At 30.4% G+C, this 22,529-nt stretch overlaps 1 protein-coding gene across 1 annotated transcript; it reads right to left on the bottom strand.

Annotated features, from left to right (window-relative positions):
• Positions 1 to 7,581: 7,581 nt before the first annotated feature.
• Positions 7,582 to 19,728, bottom strand: LOC132938534 (UDP-glycosyltransferase UGT5-like). The gene is made up of 4 exons (XM_061005425.1): positions 18,813 to 19,728; positions 8,774 to 8,993; positions 8,321 to 8,540; positions 7,582 to 8,144 (listed from the first exon to the last, which is right to left on the bottom strand). Exons 1-4 carry the CDS (start codon positions 19,641 to 19,643, stop codon positions 7,865 to 7,867), a joined length of 1,551 nt encoding a protein of 516 aa, XP_060861408.1. The 5' UTR covers positions 19,644 to 19,728; the 3' UTR covers positions 7,582 to 7,864.
• Between the last annotated feature and the right edge of the window lie 2,801 nt (positions 19,729 to 22,529).

The following is a 22,529-nucleotide window of genomic DNA, read 5'->3' as shown; positions in this document are numbered from 1 at the left end:
CTACTAGTTGTAAGACGTCTTCTAGGATAAAACATATTAGAAATTATTAGTTGATTTTATGAATAGCTATTATTTATTTCAAATGATAATATAGTAACTATGTAACTATATATCGTTAAATGTTTTTTTTTGCAAGTATACACATTTTCTTATAAAATATGTTCTTAAAAAAATGATTTAAATTCAAAATGATCAAATATATTAGTTTAAAATTTAAATAAATTTGTATTAATTGATACGCTTAATTGATGATATTGTATGCATAACCACAATCACAAATTAAAATATATAATGGATACTCCGATAGTATTATTTATCCAAGTTCACGGCCTCAATTATGATAATAACAGCTATTAGTAGTTCTACGCTTAAAATGTGTACGATGTTGTGGTATATATCGTATCTATATTATTTTATAATTTATATTTAATACGACAGTTCCGATACAGGCACGTAAGTACCCGAGTAGGAGCGGGCGTATTGACCGCTCTTCCCCTCTAGAAAATGTTATAAGTCTCAAAAATGCATCTCGGTTTTTTTCTATAGTCCTCACGAATATTACGAGTATACTGAGTTTTTTTTCTACGGTGCATTTGGCATTTTATCGTTTACTACTGAATCACTGATAATACACCCAATTATTATCAGCGCCATGCCAAGAGAGGAGGGGAAGACCCCGGGAGTGCGAAAAATTGCCTTTTGCCATTTTTGTTATTTGCTTATTTAAAAAATATATTTTACATAATATGTCTTTAATATTTTATGACAAAAGAGGTGGATACAATCATTACCATATTATCCAACGTTGCACTTCTAAAAAAAAGTATGTCCAACTCAATAGCATTGGCGCAACTAGGGCCTAGGGGGGGGGGGGGGCTAGAGGGGCGGCAAGCGATAGATTGCTGTTAAAATGCTCAGGCAATGACCAGATCGGATCGTTGAGCAAAGCTAAATTTCTGACTTTTTAGATTCTGAGCGGAGCGATGAATGTATTGATTTTACAATGATGTGTGTGTGTGTTTTTTTTTTGACAAAATACATAAAAATGATGAAAATGTGCAAATTATTTTGAGATGGAAATTCATAAAAAATTTTCTTTTTAAATCTAAGATTTTAAAATTTAATTTAAAATTTCTCATAAAATTGTCTACTTTTATCAACAAAAAAAAAATGTCTACCGGAAAGTCAAATTAAATTTTTATGATTGTTTGAAATTGAAATTTTTACAACATTGAATATTCACTCGATTTCTCATGTAGCGATTTTATTATTTTGTTGTTATTCAAAAACGAATAACTGCAGTAGATACATGAAAATTTCTATACACCATAAAATGTTGAAAATATTTTGACTCATTTTGAGCTGTTTACGGACATTTTCAGTTTTCAATTTTAGATTCTGAGCGGAGCCTTGATGAATATATTGATTTTTCAATGATGTGTGTTTTTTATTTTTGTGTCTGTCACAACCGTCCAATTTTGGACAAGTACCTACCTAGTTCCTAGAACTTATAAATATTTTATTTTTAAAAAAATGTTGTTTTTAATGACTCAAACCGATGTAAAAAAAACGTTCCAAGTTTATGAAATAATTAGTGACTTACCTACGTTAAAAATAATATTTAATACCCAATTGACATATTATATAACATTATATTATACCAAGTATACTCGTATTGAACCTGTTACAAATATTTTATTTGTATTGATAATATATTACGCCCTATAGTGGGATCTATCCAATAATAATATTATATACAGCATAATATATCTGTTAGCCAATATTATTAATAATACTGATAAGTAATAATGTCTACTGACACAATACAATTTGAATGAGCGCCATTGAGCAAGATTGACGAGGATTTTAAATGGCAAAACTATATTCTAAAATAGAACATTCTAGAGAAAAATGTAAAATTACCAAGCAGATTGAAAAAATCCAAATCCACGGAGAGCTTTATTACACATCGTTTTTCTCGTGAAATCGCAGTGTTTTTGGTTTTTTCGATGTACCTTGTCGATACATTTTTTTGTTCATTGATCAAAAAGCTTATGAATTCAATAATATCAAATAAAAACCAAGTAAATTATATAACAATTATAACGTTTATTATATAGTGTAAGTGCTAAATGTACGCACAAGATTACGGCAATATAGCAATATTTATAATTTATAGGAATCATCATTTTACATAAACATTTCTTTTGGTTCAGGGTTGAATTCTAAAGTATGACCACAGTAACTTCGGCTTATCTTAAGCGATTCAAAGGAGTTAAGCGGAGGGCAGAAGTAACGGTTACTGCAGATAATTGACTATTTCCACAGCGGGTATAAGGCACAAACAGGGCGATACCACGAAGTCTAGGGGAAACTAACACCACCACGACGTGACGTAAAACACGGTGAAGAGTCGAAGGCGGCACATGAAACGGCACATGAAACGACTGCAAACACAAGGGGACAAAAAAATGTCTGACGGGCGAACGCCAAAAAAGGCGAGCCTAAACGGATTTGTTCAAAGGGTTCGGCGAACAAAACGGCGTCCTGCCGGACACAAAAGAGCGGACTTGGGACAAAAGCGTATTACACAGGTTAGGCGAGAGGGGAGGAGGCAAAGACTGCATCGACACTTAAAAGCCACTGCCCAAAAACCTCTCACAAAACGTTACATGGTCTATAATTGGCGGTTTATGTCGGGAAACCTAACCTAACCTGTAGAATCTCTTCACCCGACTCCACAGTGTGCGACGTCTAGGTCGGACTACGGTTACTGTCGTGTCCATTGCTGCAGCATCTCCACATCTGCCTCGGGTAACCATATCCTGTAAACTACCGGTCGTCTCGTGGTCCAGCGGTGTTGTGGATCCATTTTCCGACTCGGCATCACCGATTAACTGCGTTTCCGTGTTCGGTATCGAACTTAATTGCTGGGCGTCAGAATCGACAGGCTGAACATGTGGCTAAGTCAACGAGACGGGTAACAACGATTTGATGTCGCTAGCTCCTACAGCGGCAGGTGTCATTAATTCGCTGATAGTAGATTCGACCGACGGCGAATCCGTCAAAACTCGCATTTCCGCGGAAGCAACGCCGCGACGGACGGAATCGCTTCTGCAGGTGCATCGCCCACGAAATTTGTTACGAATGCCATGTTGGGCATCGATTTGCATAGCCTTTGCGCCTGCAAACTCTTGATATCGTTGCATTTCACAGCTATCGGACGATTTTCCCGGAGATCACCAAATACATGCGCCATTAATGCAGTGGTTGTGGACTGAGGAGCCTCGCCAACGGAAATTGATAGCAACGACACGTTATGCAACGATGTGTATCACCTATGCAGCTTCAAACTGGTGAGAACACTCTCTTCCAACCCATTATCGAAATCGGATCACTCTAAATGTTTTGAGCAAAAAAAACAGGTCCCTTAATTAGTATAAAATTAATCAATTTTGAATTATTATTTGTTTTGAGCTATTTATGGATATTTCAAATTTTCAAGTTTTTTTTGCTTTTTGTCTATGAATGTTAATATAATGTTTTTAATCAAGTTAAAAAGCTTGAAAATTTAATACAAAATTCCTCATAATAGTCGTTATAATAGCAGTTGAAAAATATTATCAATCCTAAGGCACAATTCTTTTTAAAATCATTCATAGTTATGTAACTTCCTAACTAGGACAATGTTCACTAATATTATATTCTGCTAAACTATGGTTTATTTTTGTTAAACATTGTAATTTTATTATCTATTGTTTGATTTATATTTAATTTAATTTTTATTAGGTATCAATTATTTCTAATTTCAAAATTGTGTTCTATATAATATTAACAATACGTTTAGATGACTATCTATGAAAAAGATCCTATCTCAGGGCAACTTTAGAAATTACATGAATAAAAAAATTATACTCTAGTCAGTGGGAGGCTGACTCGAGGGTGCGTGCCACTGTAGTACATAATATTATATATTTTATAGCACATTTCATATAAAATACTTATATTTTAGATTGAACATCAAATTTTAAGTATCAAAACGTTACTTAATGTGGAATTGTGGACCAAATAAATAAGGAAACAAAGGTAATTCATGATTTGACATATTTTAAAGTTTTGTATAAATACTTGCCAATTATTATAGTTTTTGATAAAAACCCAAAACTTATTATACTATTTCTTTCAGCATCTATAGATTGTAACTAATATTATTTATATATAGTAAGAAATATTTAATATATTTAATGTGTATTAGGTGTCGATGTTGCGTCGATATATTATTTATTTTGATTTTACTGAAATGCATCATATTGGTTTTTTTTTTGTATAAATTATGTTATTTGTTAATTGTTATAATATTATTTCAGTATATAATAGGATTTTTCGAACCAGAAAATAAATACTCCATAATTCAAATTAATTGGTTAAAAAAAGATAAAAGTAATCATTTAAAATGTTTATGGCCTGATTACCGAGTAACTTCCATGATAATTATGAAAGCCCTCACCAAAATGGACTACTCACACAGTAAAGCTTATTAGCCAGTTTGGTAAATAATTCATTTTAATAACTGATTAACTTATTTTTTTAAATTTATAATTTTATAATATAATATAATATAATTTATAGTATAATTTTATATTATAAACTTGTAAGTCCTTAATTGATGATACGTATTTATTAGTTTATATTTATGATTTACTATAATTAGTCTCATGCCAAGATGCTGCTGTAAAAGAATTAGAGTTATTCCTTACATCAGAATCTTAATCGCAGAGTGATAACGGTGAAGATTTACCAAACAATAATAATGATAGTAAGTTTAATTTAACATCTTAAAACATATACCTACCTATATATTATTAAAATTTTAGTTTTTTCAATGGATTTTTTACCATTATTTTAATTGTTATTCTAATAAAAATTATGACCAGTTAATGATTTCATTGGTTTGTAATAATTCTACAGTAATATAGCAGTATAATATACAGGTACTATATTATATTACATTGTATTATATTATAATATATATTGTATTTTATCAGTCTTGTAAGCAGAAAACTTTTTTTTTTTTGAAGGAGGGGACATTTAATTTTTTTCTATTGTTTCTGTAGAGCTTGTGTAAACCTGTTACATTATGATCCCAATGTTCATAAAAAAATCTGAGGGGGGCATTTGCCCCCAAAGTCCCCCCTGGCTATGGCACTGTATATTCCCCTAACATTAATAACATTCTTCAAGATGTTATAACTTATAACTAACTTCTTAGAGATGTAATACAATAGGCAAAATGATGTCGTATGGTTGTTCAAATTGAACATGATATATAGATGTTTAGAAATACACATATTATAGAGGTTACATTAGATATCCCAGGAATATCGTATAATGCAGTCATATAAACGTTATAACCTAACTTCTTATAAATAACTTTTTAAAAAGTTGCTCAACCTGGCATTACCAATCCCATTAACATCATTATGACATCAATATGCATTAGTTAATAACATCGTATATCCTCAATACATGTTCATGGGATGTTCTTGGTACTGCATTTGGCACTGCAGTAAGCTTTCATTTGATACCTATTTGATTTTTCAACGGGTGAGATATTACGGATTTCAAATATTTTATACTTTGTTACTTTGTAAGTAGAAATAAATAGGGTCTTCTGGGGCACCTCCCTCTTAAATTTTACCTGTAAAAGCACAGGCACCTCTATATAGGCAATACGCAGTACATGCACTTCCCATAAGCACCTCCAAAACGTGTATCAATTACTTAATATAGGCAACCCGCAACACACATTAACCTAACTGAATCACAACCGCCACCCGATCGAACACTTGACCGACATATATTTTTCCCCTCCCCAATCAAATACATTACCACTACTTATATTTACCCTTATGAAAAAAAATAATATATATATATATATAGATCTACCTATTTTATTCAGCTCAAAGGATTACCCGACAACATACACAAGTGTATATTATATTTATGATACACAATGTTATAAATTTATGTAACTAGTATACTGATTCAGGAGAATAGCGAGGATATTGACTCTGAGTGTCTTAGACGTCGTCTTCGACTATAGTTTGATCACTAAATGCAAAAATTATACTATCATATTCCGACTTCACTGTTGATACAGTACATTTCATAATTCATGTTGATGTTAGAAATAATACAACATTTATCTTAATATATTTGAATTAAACTCAGAATTCAGCTAAGAACATGTGTAAAACACGTTTAACTTAAACATCTATCTTAAATCGTGCTGCACACCGAGGTCCCTTTTATTTGTTAACCCCCTCCATTCAACAGCCGAACGTATTTACATGGGCCGACGGTCTAACAAATCTGCTCACTAGATGATGTTTGTTTATTGCATATCTCGACTACATTTTAGAAGTATAATAAATGTCATGTTTAACTGTTTAAGCGAATATCAAATGTTTTTAAAATCGAATTTTGTATTATACCTAGAATAAATACAGTTTAACAGATATTGAATTAAAATAAAAATACATATTTACTATTATATCTATATTAATCTATGTGGTGTGCGCACATCTGCACACCCAGGAACGAGTTGCCACTGCGCGGCGTAACAGTGGCGTACTGGCGTTAGATCTGACGTGTGAAACTGCCCGAAATGGTGAAATCATCGTATATTTGTATGGTCAATTGATGAACCTCTTAGACCATAACATTTGCCTCAATTCCTTTTAATTATGTTGGCTATAAGGCATGCAGCTCTATATATTATATATTATGTCCTAAGGTGAATCTTGTGATTTGTGAAGTGTGATTTTTGTGGTTTTTTCTTTTTGACTGTCTTCACCTTTTGAGCAGTAAAAATTCTTCAATCTTCAACTTTGAAGATGGTTTTATATTAGATATTTTAATTGCCAACCAAATATTTATTAGCATTTTTTTGATAAGAAAATTTTCAAAATATTTTGGCTCTTTGCGTTATTTAGTATTTACAGTTATTTAAATTATGTATGATAAAATTTTTTGTTGAGAAAAAAAAAGGTTAAAATTATAGAACAAGGTTACTCATAAGTTTTTCTTACAACAACCTAAAATTTTCAAAAATGCATAATATGCACAATTGTTTTCATAATATTTACATATAGGTTCAAATTTTGAAAAAATGGATATTTTAACGAAAAATATATCGCCTATAGTTAATATTTTGTTGTTTGTAATTCAATAAATATTATTCGTAGGGACTTGACATTTTTTACAATATTTTCCGATTTAATTTGATATTATTTACTATACACAATGATATTTTCAAAAAAATTTAATTAATTTTAAGCTATTATACCACGAAACTATTCACTACACTGATCTACAGTACAGCAACGACAGTGACTATATTATGACTTATAAGTTATAACTTGTAAGTATTAATAGATATTGTTATTTATTGGTTACTTACTGGATATTTGGATGTATAAATATATTGTACGTATACTGTATAGGTGGTACAGTTAAACAGCATTAAACCTTAAATATAATAATACTTATAGGTTACTTATAACAATTATACTTATATAATTATATTTGTAAACATTTATACGTGTATTTAAAAAGTCAATAACAAATAACAATACAAAAAATGAAAATTAATTAATATTGATTACATTTTTAGTACCAGCTATAACATATAGTAGGTACCTAATTAGTAACTAATTATCTACCTAATTACCTATCCTTCTATTCGACTTCCAAAATCCCATATATACTCCCATTTATACTTATAAACCTACAGCACTTATAATAGGAAGGTAATCAGTATCTTAGTATTTTTTATTAAAAATTATCCAAATATACTTTATTATTAAGATTGTTTCTCTTTAGATTTTCTATTCAACAATCTTGAAAACACTTTGAAAATTAAGTAGTAAAGTAATGCAAAAATTGTCGTTATAGATAAGAAAATTATAACCAATAGATCAATTAAATAGTATTGGTACCATGGCATACCGACGGCAACAGACCGAAGATGCGGCGCCCCTTTGTGTCGGATGACATACTCTGTCCAATACACTGCAGTTTCCAAAGGAGGCATAGGTCGATCACGAAAAGCTTCTGATAACTCTTTAGCCTTCTGCCTGTATCTATATTTAACAAATTAATAAATATCATAAATATATAGCACAAGCATTGCCGCAAATTATATCCCAAAAGTTATAATGACTATATTATATATTAAAAGTTTATAAGATTAATTATTGACGTATTACTGCAGATGGACTATGGTTCGTGATATTAAACATAATTACGATACACTTACTTATGATTTGTGAGCATGGATGTTATTTTTATAAAAATATCATCTTCATTCAAATCTCCGTAATTCATCATCTCTGCAGCTCCTTTGCTTACAACAGCTTTGATGTTTGTCATTTGATCACCAAAAATTGGCATTGATAAAATTGGAACACCTTCATATACAGCTTCGGTAGTTCCCAATAGGCCACCATGAGATATAAATAGCTTAACATTAGGATGAGCTGTATACAAATAAAAATAAATAAATCATTATTTACACACAATAATTAATAATAATTAACTAATACCTATTCAATATTCATGATCAAAAATTAAAATGTAATACAATAACTATACCACAAGTTAAGATTAAAATTTAAAATTGCTGCAGTAGGTACAAACCGTACATTTGCAAACGTTTATAAAATTTTAAATAACGTTATAATAAGTATATCGAACGCGTATTTATAGGTACCTAATATATCTCGTTGGGGCATCCATTTGCGAATCATTACATTGGACGGTTTTCCTGGTAGTTCTCCTTCCCATTTCCACAGAATACGTTGTGGAATTTTCTTAAAGACATTCAAGAACATTTGTCTTTTTTCGGGTGAAAAAGTTTCACCTCGTAATAAACTTCCCATGCAGAAATAAATTACTCCGTTCTCAGCTTCGTCAATATATTTCTGGATGTCCTAGGTATATATGTACAAATATTATTGAATTAATAGCTGTATAATAATTATAAAACAATTCAACGATATATGAGTTTTATTAAATTTTTTTTTTTTTATTTTTTTTTTGTATTTTGTTTTTGTATTCAAAACTTTTTCAGAAATTGTATTAATACTTCTGCTATAAAAGTTTATTTTTGTGGTTAGGCCGGTCAATATATGACATATGAATTGTATAAGTTATGATTTTTATTTCGTATTAAAATATATGGTACCTAGGTACCTAATTAGTTAATAATGACATGATTCAACGATTGGTTTTACATGTTACACTGAAATAAAAAATATTATTATGATATCAAAAATTAGAGACTAGTGTCTTAATAGCGACTATTACTACCAGCCATATTATAGCCATATTATATGCAACGGTTTGAATGGTTTAATTGGCATTATGTGTATTGTATAATGTAACCCATCAATTTCCACAACAGATATAGTACTAACGGTTACGGTTTAATACAAAATTAATTCGTTATTAAAAAGTCATGTAATGACTAAATCAAATTTAGAAGGACTGTTTAATAATGTCTTCGCGACTTTACACTGTCTAGTGTCCACCGTAAATATGGCATCGTACATTTTATAAAATAAAAACCCCAAATGATATTCCGTTGTATTTTGTTCATTGAATTGCCTTTGAAATGGTTGATGCAAGTCCTTGAATACATAGAGCCACGGAAGGTAAACCAAATTATGACTTAATAATAATAAGATTAAAATATGAAAAATAAATTACATTAGTTATTAGTTGCGATTGTATATTTTACTCGGTACTTTAGTCAATAACATTAAACTCAATGTTTAGTAAGTTAGGAAAACGTTAGCTACCTATATGCGTATATTTAAAAAGTTCATAAATATTTTAAAATTATGGACACTATTGTCTATTACTGTTTATTATAGTTTGAATGGTTTGTTTGGCATTATGCGTATTGTATAATGTAACTCACCGATTTTCACAACTGCTAGTACTAACGGTTTAGATTCAAACATAGTGAGTATAACAATAAGTTATAAGTTTTAACCACGATCAAATTAGCATTCAAAATGTATTGGTCTAATGAAATTTGAAGTGATTTTCTAAAAAACAATAAATTAGTGTTATTCAATATATTGGGTACGACTATAGTATGATTTATCCAAGTTCATGGGCCTCAATTATGTAAAATACAGCGCTTATAGTAGTTCTACGCTTATAAAATGTGTACGATGTTGTGGTATTATCGTATCTATATTATTTTATAATTTATATTTAATATGACAGGTCTGACACAGGCACATAAGTACCCTAGTAGGATAGTTTTCTAAAGTTTTCTTCTCGGCAGTTCTCCTCCCTCTATAAAATGCAAAAAGTTATTAGTCGCAAAAATGCCTTTTGGGTTTTTTCTCCTAATATATTTTACTTCTAGTAGTTCACGAATATTACGAGTGTACTGAGGTTTTTTCTGCGGTGCATTTGGCATAATTTTATCGCGTACTACTGAATCACTGAGTATGTATAGACAACAATTGTCTGTTTATAATTTACAATTTGGCATAATACACCCAATTATTATCAGGGCCCTGCCAAAGTAGGGACGCCGGAAAGGCAAAAATTGCTTATTTAAAACATATATTTTATATATCTATCTTTAATATTTTATGACAAAAGAGTTGGATACAATCATTACCATCTCCAACGTCACACTTCTAAAAAAAAGTATGTTCAGCTCAATGGTCATCACTGCATTCCATATATGGTATATATTTCATATATTATATGCAAATCAATTAAGATTTGATACGTTTGAAATTTGGAATACTTTTAGTTTTAGAGTTTTCATCTACTGGTTCTAATCTAACTCCAAATTAACGCTGCTAAACACAAAGCAAAATCCATTACTAATAAAATAATTTGAGTTTGTCTTTCTTTTAATATTGTTTAGACTTTAATCACATAAACTAATTCAACTCATCTACAATCAATCTTCAACCAATTAGTATTGGTTTCTGTTATGTGCGGGTGTCCCAATAAGTTGGCTTCAGGGCCAGTGCATCAGCCGCGACACAGCAGCGGACACGATCGCTAAAGCCGTGTAACGTGTTGACCATCCACTGGGCGAGGTCCATACGTTTTCGGTAGGGTGCCTGTATGCCGTATGTTGTTGCTGGCCGACCAACATGGTCCACGGAATTAGCGGACAGGCGCTGAACAAAACGAACGGCGGGTATACTTGGCGGTGAAACCAAGATGAGGGCAGATCGCTGTGAAAATGCTCAGCAATGACCATGTCGGATCGTTGAGAAAACGCCTTCCATAGTCCTATACTCCTATCCATGTTAGATGGATCATGCCCGTCAACATCGTGACATTTTTTTACCTAATCCGTAATCATATAAGTCAACAGCCGTCTCAGTTTAGAATCGTTTATCGTCCTTTGATTTATCATTGCATTCAAATTTAACTGCACATCTATTACAGTCCACTATATTGTTTATTGATTATTGTATACAATCAGTGGTGTGTCCAAGGGCCTGCCTAGGTTATATCTCCTCGCCCCATTGTTCCATAAATACACTTATTTGTGGCTTTGGCTTTAGTACTACCCCACAACTTAGTCACCTCAATTTCATTTAAATGCATTATTCATTATTATATATTATATCATCGCCTCCACCATCCCATGCGAAATTTCTGAATACGCAACTGTTTGAAATTTATCCTAAAATAGTAAAGTTCATAGCAATAAAAACTGTCTGGAACAATCTTTATCACAATAGTGTATTACTTATTTTAATATTAATATAAAAAGTATAATAAATGAAAAAATAAATAATTGTAATACAAATAATACGGGGGAATAACCAACTGGGAACAAAGTATAGGTGTCGAGTGTAACCCAAGGACGCATCGCACACCCTGAAAATGTTTTATCTATAATTGGCCTAGGTGTCATTGATAATATGGCCTTGCCACCTTGGCTTTCAGTTTGCCAATCTTTAATTGTATATTTCCCCTTTTGTTCGATATCCTAATTTTCAATATAGGTAACCAAAAATCAAATGTATGCGTTCAAAAATTTAAAAATAATAAAAGCTGAATGATAATAGGTAGGTACCTACCTAAAATTTGAATATTTTATATTTAATGTATTAGTTAATATGTTATGTATAATGTATAAAAGCTAAGAATGTTTTTTGATAGTAAAAATGTTATGGTGAAAACCCGAGAAACGTTTTTTTAACGATTGGTGTAGCCTGTTGGTGTACCTATTTCCCATTGGAAAAAATGGGCCTTTATAATTGTTTGCACACCCTTAAAAACACTGAAGTGGCACCCCCGGTGTAACCCAGTGACAAGTAAGTAGCTTATATTTTGGGCTGTATTATAAACATTAATGAATTTAGTTCATTATATAATACCTAAACAAAATGTGATTCTAAGTAAATCATTAGTCAGCCCATATTTCCAAGTGTTGTTATACATTTATATTGTTAATAGGTATAGTAACTTATTTTTCTATTAGAAATACAGTATTGAACTCATTTTTTTTCAAAAACAATTCACAATATTTGCACGTTATATTACATAATAATAATTATAATATTATTTCATATATAATACTACTAGCCGTCATAAGTCAATACCGGGGTACCGTAGAAAGGGGTTAAAATACTAGGTTTGGGGAATAAATAGTTTAAAAATAATCTGAATACTTTGGAAAATTCAATGTGTTTAGTAATAATAATTAATTATAATATAGTATATTCGTATTGGAGTAATGATGAAAAGTTTCAAGCCACAATAAATAATATTTGTTGAACTACAAAGAAAAAATAAATCTGTATTTTTCATTTGAATATGTTTATTTTCATATTTTGAATATTCAATTTTGTCGAAATTGGAACTTGACATATTCTATATAAATAATTGTGCATATACATTTTTGAAATGTTTAGGTTTCAGTAAGCTCAACTTAGGCGGAACATTGTATTAAATTCTCTATACAGCGGTTTTGAATGCAATACCACGGATAACATCTTCTATATATTTTATAATAGCTATGCAAGTACATATCATTTATGTACCTTCATTATGTCATTAGGACTTTAGGTACATTTCAAAATTAAGTTTAATATATAGGTACTATTATACAGTGGAGTATTTATGAATTTTTCACGGGGGGTCACATGTTAATATGAACATTTTCAATTAATAAAAAATGTTGATTCTTTTTTATCTATTAATTATAGCCATGAGGAGTTTTCGATTTTGATTAAATGTTTTCAACTATTATCGATAAAAATGCCAATGGTAGTAGAAAGATCCAGACCCTATATGGACTATTAGTCCATTATTGTTTTTTAATATTCAACTCGCAATTTAACTTTAAGATAAATAAATTAAGCTTTGTTATTGTTAAAAATTTGAAATAAAACTAAGATGATATAGAATGGAAGTGTATTTGTCACGAAGTAGCTACAGCTAAGGTACACAGAATAAGTTATGTTTGTTGTAATGTATGAATATTCTATATAAAAACAATACGAATAACGTCTTGTAAATTACTATTTTGTTTCTTGAAAACAAAAACCAGGTAAGTACTTCATGTCTCATGAATAATAACAACAATAGTAATTATGATCTTACCTTTATTATTCACGACTATTCATATACTGTAATTTAAAAAAATATGTATGTCGTATAGGTACTTGAAACTTATATACAATATACCTACCTACGACCTATTTAAGTATTTGAGCAGAGTGATGAAAAATATGTTTGTTTTACAAAGTAACCTAAATAATAGTTATTAGTATAATATTGCTATAAAATTATTTATTCATTTATATATATATATTTTTTATTTATTTATTTATTAATTCGTTTAACAGACATTATGGGGTTTCGCGAAACCTAAGGGTGCCGTGGTCGTAAAAGTTTGGGAACCACTGCTTCTAATGTACCTACAGCTGTTAACCGCCTTTTCAATTTTTTTTTCCGATTTATGTGATTTACTCGTTATATTTGTTTTTTAAGTAAGTACAAATCAAACTTCAAAGTATAGTTATTTGTTGAATGGAACAACGAGTGCCTGACATACAATGTTCATACATTTAGATTCTGATAGAAATTATAATTTTCTTTACAATGATGTACCTACCTATATTCATTTTTGTCTGAAGATACTTTTTGTAGTAGAAAAACTACGATCGAAATTTCCCCAAAATACGATCTGAAACTTCTAAGTATCTATAAGCTGTTAACAAATGGATCAAATTTGTGTTTTGAGAAAATTCTCCAAGTATACATTTGAAAATAAGATTTTTTTATACTTTATCACCTTATAGGCATTTAGAATTTTTGAATTTTAGATTCTGAGCGGGTAATGAATGTTATATTGGTTTAACATTTAACAATGATGTGGGTTTTTTTTTGTGATCATCACCTTTGATTCTATAAAAATATTTCGGTTTTCTATTTCAGTTTCTAGTATTAATAAGTGAATCTAGTTCTAAAGTTTTAAAAGGATTAGGTAAAAACAAAAATAGGTGGATAAGTGGATGTCGCTCTGCTGTACAGTAGGTTACAAGTGGGTCACTGTAATGGATGGTGTTAAATTTGAATTCAATGATATAATATCATTGTATAAGAAAAACGATTCTGAGCGAAAACGGTCAGTCAGCCTATGATTTTACCAAGTATATTTGATGATATTATTGTGAATAAAGTAATTTATATATAACCTATTTACTCGGAGCCTTGTTTTAAATTTTCAATCTTAAGCCATAAAAGTTAAACATTTTATACATTTTTAACCACAAAATAATTAATAAATTATAAATTTGATAAATGTTGTCAAAATTTGAACTTTAAATGCTTATAAAAAAAAATTGTGCCTATGTATTTTTAATATTTTTCAACTGCTATTAGAACGATATATCAGGAGCCTTATATTAAATTTTCACGCTTTTTTACCCAACAAATAAAAATTTATTGATATTTATAGAAAAAAAAACTAAAAAAATTGAAAACTGACAATGTCCGTAAACAGCTCAAAAAGAGTCAAAATATTTTCAACATTTTATGGTGTATAGAAAATGCTAATATGAACATTCAGTGAAATTTTCAAGTATCTACAGTCATTCGTTTTTTAATTACAATAAAATAAGAAAATTGTTACATGAGAAATCGAGTAAATATCAAATGTTGTAACAATATAAATTTCAGACGCTCATAAAAATTTAATTTAAGTTTTTTGTAGATATTTTTTTTTTGATAAAGGTAGACAAACTTATAAGTAATCTTATATTACATTTTCAAATCTTTGATTTAAAAAGAAAAATTTTTATGAATTCTCAACTCATAATAATTTGCTAATTTTCGTGATTTTTCCGTATTTTGTCAACATTTGAACTTTAAATGCTTATAATTAAAAACTGTGACTAAGGATTTTTAATTTTTTTCATCTGCCTTTGAAACAATAACCTAGGAGCCTTCTATTAAATTTTCAAGCTTTTTTAATCAACAGATATAATTTTATTGATATTTATAGAAAAAAAAACTAAAAAAATTGAAAACTGACAATGGCCGTAAACAGCTCAAAAAGAGTCAAAATATTTTGTAAATTTTATGGTGTATAGAAAATGCTAATATAAACATTCAGTCAAAATTTCATGTCCCTACGGTCATTTGTTTTAGAGTTACACCAAAAACCAAAATCGATTTTCTCGAAAACAGATTTTGCGTAAAAATTCCCGTTTATCCTTAATTTTTCTTTTGTTTTTCACGTCGCTTGTGAAAACTACTGGGAAATTTTTACTTTTGACTCCCCAAAGTACCAACTAGTTTCACTTTCCTATCAAAAAAGTTACTATTGAAGAAAATCCAAGCACTTTTACTGTCCTAAAAGGTGATGACAAACACAAAAATAAAAAAAAAAAAATAAAAAAAAAACACACATCATTGTAAAATCAATACATTCATCGCTTCGCTCAGAATCTAAAAGCTTCGCTCAGAATCTAAAATAAGAATAAACAGGTAATTTACGCAAAACCAGTTGTTGTCAAATTTAATAACGGATAAACGTATATAGATACTTAAAATTTTCACCAAATGTTTAAATTAGAGTTTTATTTTCTTGAACATTTGACATGTTTATAGGAACGAGACATTTTCAATTTTGTCACTTTTATGTTCAATTATTGACGATGAATAATTTTCCCCCCTGTCAAAAAGTTTGAAAATGTAATAGAAGGTTCCTTATAATTATTTTATACTGATACCGAAAATTCTAAAAAAATGTATATATTAGCTGTACACTGAGTTTTTTTTTAAATTTAAACAAAATATTTGAATTTGCTTATTTTCTTAAGTTCAATTCGTATATACTATGATTAATATAACCTCACTTATATGCTGGAGTTACTGCAGTACATTTTGTCATTTTCTTATCACCATTATTTATCATTGTTTAGTAATTAACTATTATCACTTGTATTTTAATATTAATAATTGTTCATTGTGCATAATTATGTTTCACTTAAATCCGCCATAATATAATCAAATATTATTTATGCACACCACATAATATAGATGTGCTACAAACGTATGAATTATTAATTAATAATGATGAAAATATAATTACGTAATTATTTTACTTTCCTCATGATGCAGTATAAGATTATCTGGCATAAACACAAGCAATCGTCTATATTTGTATAGTAACGTTGAGTTTAGGTAGGTAGTAAAGTAGTTCGTTCAGTCTTTATAGTTCATATACACTATTGACAGTTCACTTATGATATACATTGTTTACAACTACCAACCTATTATATTATGTATTGTTTTTAAAAATATCAATTCAATAATTAAGTTTTAGATTTTTTCGCTAATTTCGAAAAGGTCTATTTAATAAAACAATTTTTGAATATACAACTTTATTTATGGAGGATTGTCTTGCAGTGTGTAAGCTTCATGGGATATATATAGTATTGACTTAAGGTCAACAGAACTTTGGTGTTTTAGCTTTTATTGCCGGTGTCCTGTCCTAATTAATCAAGGGTTTAAGTCAAAAATTATATTTTCTGCAACGAATTTTAATATGTTTTTGTAAAATGAATCCTTTTGAATTCAATACAAGTAAATTTCAAAAGTATAAAGATAAAATTCGTCACTTACGAATATTCCAGCAATACCATTAGGAAATATAAAATAAATCATTTGTTATTATTGATCCTTAAATAACAATATAATATAATCTATATATAAACACCATTTTGATTTTAAATTTTATGTTCTACATTTTTTTTCAATATAATCATGATAATTTCTCAGCAGTAAAAATAGCTAATATAGCTAATAGCTATCGATCATTGTAACGTGGTTTGTAAAAATATATTAGGGCACAATACAACTGGAAGTACCAATTTAAATTATATCCTTATCAGTTAATAGAGTATAGGCGTATAGCACACTGTATCATTGCGTTTTAACTCTTAACTCTTCTTAGTCATACAGAACAATATATATATGTTCCGACAAGTTTGAGACAAATGTAGCAGTATTGGTTCATGAATATAATATTAATATATAACATATCATATATATCTATATGCCTGTATGTAAGCATCGTAAGCCCGATATCACATATTGACCAAGTATTTAAGTACCTACCAATTATAAGGCACATAATATGATATTTGGGATAAAGGAAATGTCGAAAATGTCTAGTATTATATTGGTGTGGGTATTTTGTATTTATAAGTAGTATACATAACAACTATGATTGAAGTAAAAAGATTTCAAGTTACTATAATACACAAGTCGATTTATTGTTATAATATAATATAATACTACTAGCTGATCCCGCTAGCATTTCGTTGCCCGTTAAATGTACCAATTCTATATGACTCAAACTTTGTTCAATCCGTTATTTAATACTCGGTGTATGGTGTATGGTGTTCAAAATTTATCTTAACTTTTCTGTTGCCCGGAATAAATAGTCTGATTCTTAGCAGTATATTATCAGGTAGGCATTCTACCTGCGGTAGATCGCGGACCCCGAGCTGTTTGTACGTAAGTGTATGATTTAACTCTAAAGTATCAAAATTGTACCAAGTTTGTCATTTTTACTTAATTCCACCTACGGAGGATTAATATAATCAATTAATACAAAAGCCTAACGCAACCGCACTAAAATCCGATGAATATAAAAAAAACAAATTTAACACTTTTTAAATTAGCCTATCTTCTTCCCAGAGGTCTAATCTACACACAAACATTCATTTTTATCTATACTAATATATAAAATGATAGCGTTTATTTGTATGTTCGGGATAAACTCCGAAACTATACTGAACCGATTTCGAAAATTATTTCACCAATACAAAGCCACATTCTTTGTGAGTGTCATAGGCTAATTTAAAAAGGGAAGTGTTCACCCCCGATAGGTGCTCAAACAGGAATTTTGAGATTTACGATAGAAATTTTTGTTTTTTTAATGGTTGCTATGGGTTATATATATATATATATATATATATATATATATAGATAAAAATAATCGTATAGACGTTATTGTTGTTTTTGGCCATTTCGCCAGGTGTGCACTTAAGAGGCCATAACTCCGGAACCACTTATCCCACAGCATACGAACTTCACAGAAACCATCTACATATCAATCTTAAAATGTCCTGACATTTTTATCGAAATCGGTTTGGTGGATCTTGAGTTATAAAATGTATTCAAAATGTACACTTATTTTTATATATATAATTAAAATACAAGTTTATACTAACGACTGGCAAGTGTTTCGGCGGCATGACGTGCATCCCACCGGTCTCCTTTATAGCAGGCATGGTCGGTGACACTCCGTTTAAGGACCAGTGCGTATTGACCAATACCAGACTGACGTTGGATGCCAACTCGTCCAGGGACACGTCCAGGCCCAAGTGTTTTTTCAGCGTACGTTGGCCCCAGGGCCGGTACATCAGCCGGAACACAGCAGCGGACACGAACGCTACGGCCGTGTTGGTCATCCTCTGTGCGAGGTCCATGCGTTCCGGCAGGCCGCTGAACAAGGACGGTCTGTATGCCGTATGTTGTGACTGGCCGACCAATGATATGGTCCACGGCATTAGTGGACAGCTGCTGAGCAAAACGAACGGCGCGCGGTACTTAGCAGCGAAACCAAGCGGCAGCTCGCTGTTAAAATGCTCGGCGATGACCAGGTCAAACGACACGGTCCTATCGTCGAGCAAACGTCGGACAGCCGGCACGTCGAACACGGCCTCCGTGGACTTGGCTATCTCGTACAGGTTGAACATGTCCGTTAACGTGCCGACGATGCCGAACTGCCCGGCAGTGTTCGGGAACGTGACATTGTTGTTGGCCATGGGCATGGAGCCCACGACGCTGATGTCGGTAATGTTCGGGTGAGACGAACCGAAATTGCTAATTACGTGCACGTCGTGTCCGCGGTCCGCCAGTGCCCGCAGGTAAGGCAAAAACACCATGTGATGGCTGTACCCGTGGTGCGTGAACACTCCGAGTATACGAGCCGCGGACGCGCCATAAGACGCGGCCACGGTGGCCGCGATGAGAAAATACGTCACAGCGGCGTTCACCATGATTTCCGGCGTAGTGTCGCGCGTGCTATATAATATGCGACTGATTGCACTTAAACTGCGCGCGTCACGCGCGTGTATGCTATTATGTACATGCTGAATACATACCAACGAGCGCGCCGAGCAACGTAATTGAATCCGTCTCGACATATATCACAGATAAAAATATAATATAGTTACCGTCTTATAGGTATTCGTCATCAATATAATATAATACTAATCCATTGTATATTTGTATGTATACCGTTTAACTTCTGTTTCACCGATTGATTTTTTAAAACGTATAAATCGTACGTTTTTATCAACCCTTTTTCAAATTATTATTATTATTACCTTTTTATTCGAGGGAGTAGTAATTTCCAAATGTTGTGCTTCTAAGTTTTTTTTCAAATTATGTTGATTTTTATTTTTATTTTGAGTCAACATCTTGACAAACGAAAAAAACATTGTCATGGTTTTTTTTTATGACCGTTTAAGTTAGAAATCTAGTCAAAGCTTGTCAAAATCACGGAAATGCGCACATTATTTAATTGTTGTTAAAAATGAATACAATTTTTAATTTTAATATCCAAAGCTTGAACTTTTGATACAATAAGTTTCTCATAAGTATTTTTTACTGACATTAAAAGAGTTTAGTGTAAAGTGATATTAATTTTGTATGAGAGTTTGAAAATCAAACACTAACTATACATCTTGAATATTTATACGTATATATATATTATAGATAAATATATTAATGATTTATATCCACTAACAATTTTTGTCGTTTGCTGCAAGTTAATTTTGATAGGTTTTCTGATTGGTTTAGTGCATTGAATTTGTCACTTAATATATTTTCTAAGTGTAAATCTGGTAGTTTTTTCGTACACATTGAATGCATTTAATATTCTGTGCTTAATTGATAGTATTTTAGACCTTATTTTAAGTTCTCCTCCAACCTTGAGCCTAAGCAACACATTGAATATAACTGTAGCAAGACCATTATAAATTACTTATATTAAATTGGCTAATGAACTAAATCTAAGTGTGTGTTTTAACTGTTAAGGTACTATACTGTGACATATAGTGTGATCCACTCTATACAATTCAAAATTAACTACCTATAATTTGTTATATAAAAACTGTTAAGAAAAAAATAATGCAAATTATTTACTCAGATAAAACCCTAACCGAATAAAATCCTGCGTATGCTACATTATGTAGATAACGTTTATAACAAATAATTTATATTGTAACTGCGGTTAGTGGTTACAACTTACAACACACGTGTTATTTATGTGACTATAATTTATGTGAGTATAATTTGATGAACAATAATATTAGCTGAATAATATTCATATTTATCCGTGGGTAGTACCTAGATACTTATATTGTTTTGTGATAGGTACTACATAAAAATGTTGATATGCAGTAATGCAGTATAAAGTTTATACTATAAACCAACTAATGTCAAGTGGCAACTATACTAGCTATGCAATCAGAGAATAATATATGTATATTATTAGTACAGTTTTATCGTCCATCGACACCAGTAAACAGCGTATGCAGTTATAATATCATATAATATGCGTGTACGTTTTTGTCAAAATTCCGAAGAAATATTGAATTTCTTAAAAAGGCATTTACTTCATGATAAAAACCAATTTGTTTTATTTTAATCTTTTATTTTGTAGTTACCAAATAAATAAATAACTCATTACTCATCGTTAATAAGTCCATTTATAAGTGCACACCAATATACCATAATACCTATAATTGAAATTATATATTTATATATTTATATATCGTCTATCTGACTAGTAACTTACTACTATCGAGTATCGAAGATATAGTATCGAACTATCGAAGTAATGAAGTATTCCCGGATATTACATCAATCTAACCAGATACTTCTAACATTTTGATTATTTTCAGTAGTTCAATTTTGATTTTTAACAGTTTCAACCGTGTAACTTTTTTCCCATTTAAAAAAATATTTAGGTTATCAAAAAAATTCATTCCGAAATTTGGAAATGTTTAATAGTAATTATTGTTAGGTATTCAATTTTAAAGTGGCATTTTAGTTAAATTTTGTTTTATGAATTAATTTTATTTTTTCTAAATTTCGGATCAAATTGTGTATGTAGGTAGAATGTACTATGTCCGATGCCTGTCATTTTAATTACATCTACTGCTGCTGTCACTATATATAGACATATAGTATTTTATTAATCATTTCTCATCAGATAACTCATGGGAAAATGTTCTACGAAAAATTAAAAAAGGATTAGATAAAATATATAAGTGCTTAAGTGCTATGGGGCTAACTTTGAATTATGAAAAACAAATCAAAAACCCATGTTCTTACGAATTTCAATAAATAAATGTATCAACCAGGATCATCCTCTGTGGATTCATAATTGTAATGGCAATAAAAATTGTAATCCACTTTATTGCTACCATATTAAAGAAATTCCAAAAATTCGTTATTTAGGAGTCATTATAGATAATAACTTAAGGTGGAATCTACATATAAATAACGTAGTTGCGAAGCTCCACTCCATATTGTATAAATTTGTCAAACTTAGAGGTATACTACCACTTCAAAATTATTCGAAATGTTTATTTCGCATTTTACCAGTCAATTTTCCAGTATGGCCTTTTGGCTTGGGGTGGAGCAAAAAATGATACTTTTCAAGATCTGGAATTAAATCAAAATACTGTTCTAAGAATCATTTTGAATAAAAAAACTTTAGAAGGTTCAACAAAAATAATTATACTTTGTTGGGCATTCTACCGGCCAGAATATTGTATAAAAAAACTGCAATAATGAGCTCCATTTCGCCAGCACTGCCACTTTCGAATTTTAATACCAAAAGTTGACAGTATTTTGTACAAGCAAAATAAAAT

This window comes from Metopolophium dirhodum, chromosome 2, assembly GCF_019925205.1.
Source record: "Metopolophium dirhodum isolate CAU chromosome 2, ASM1992520v1, whole genome shotgun sequence".
Classification (NCBI taxonomy): Eukaryota; Metazoa; Arthropoda; class Insecta; order Hemiptera; family Aphididae; genus Metopolophium; species Metopolophium dirhodum.
This window is presented reverse-complemented; position numbering and strand designations above follow the sequence as displayed.

Coding starts and splice junctions, on each gene's coding strand:
- LOC132938534 (XM_061005425.1), bottom strand. CDS start 19,643: ATGGTGAACGCCGCTGTGACGTATTTTCTCATCGCGGCCACCGTGGCC. Junction 8,541..8,773: donor GCCCCAACGAGATATATTAG/GTACCTATAAAT, acceptor ATTTGTATACAG/CTCATCCTAATGTTAAGCTA. Junction 8,145..8,320: donor TCCATGCTCACAAATCATAA/GTAAGTGTATCG, acceptor TGTTAAATATAG/ATACAGGCAGAAGGCTAAAG.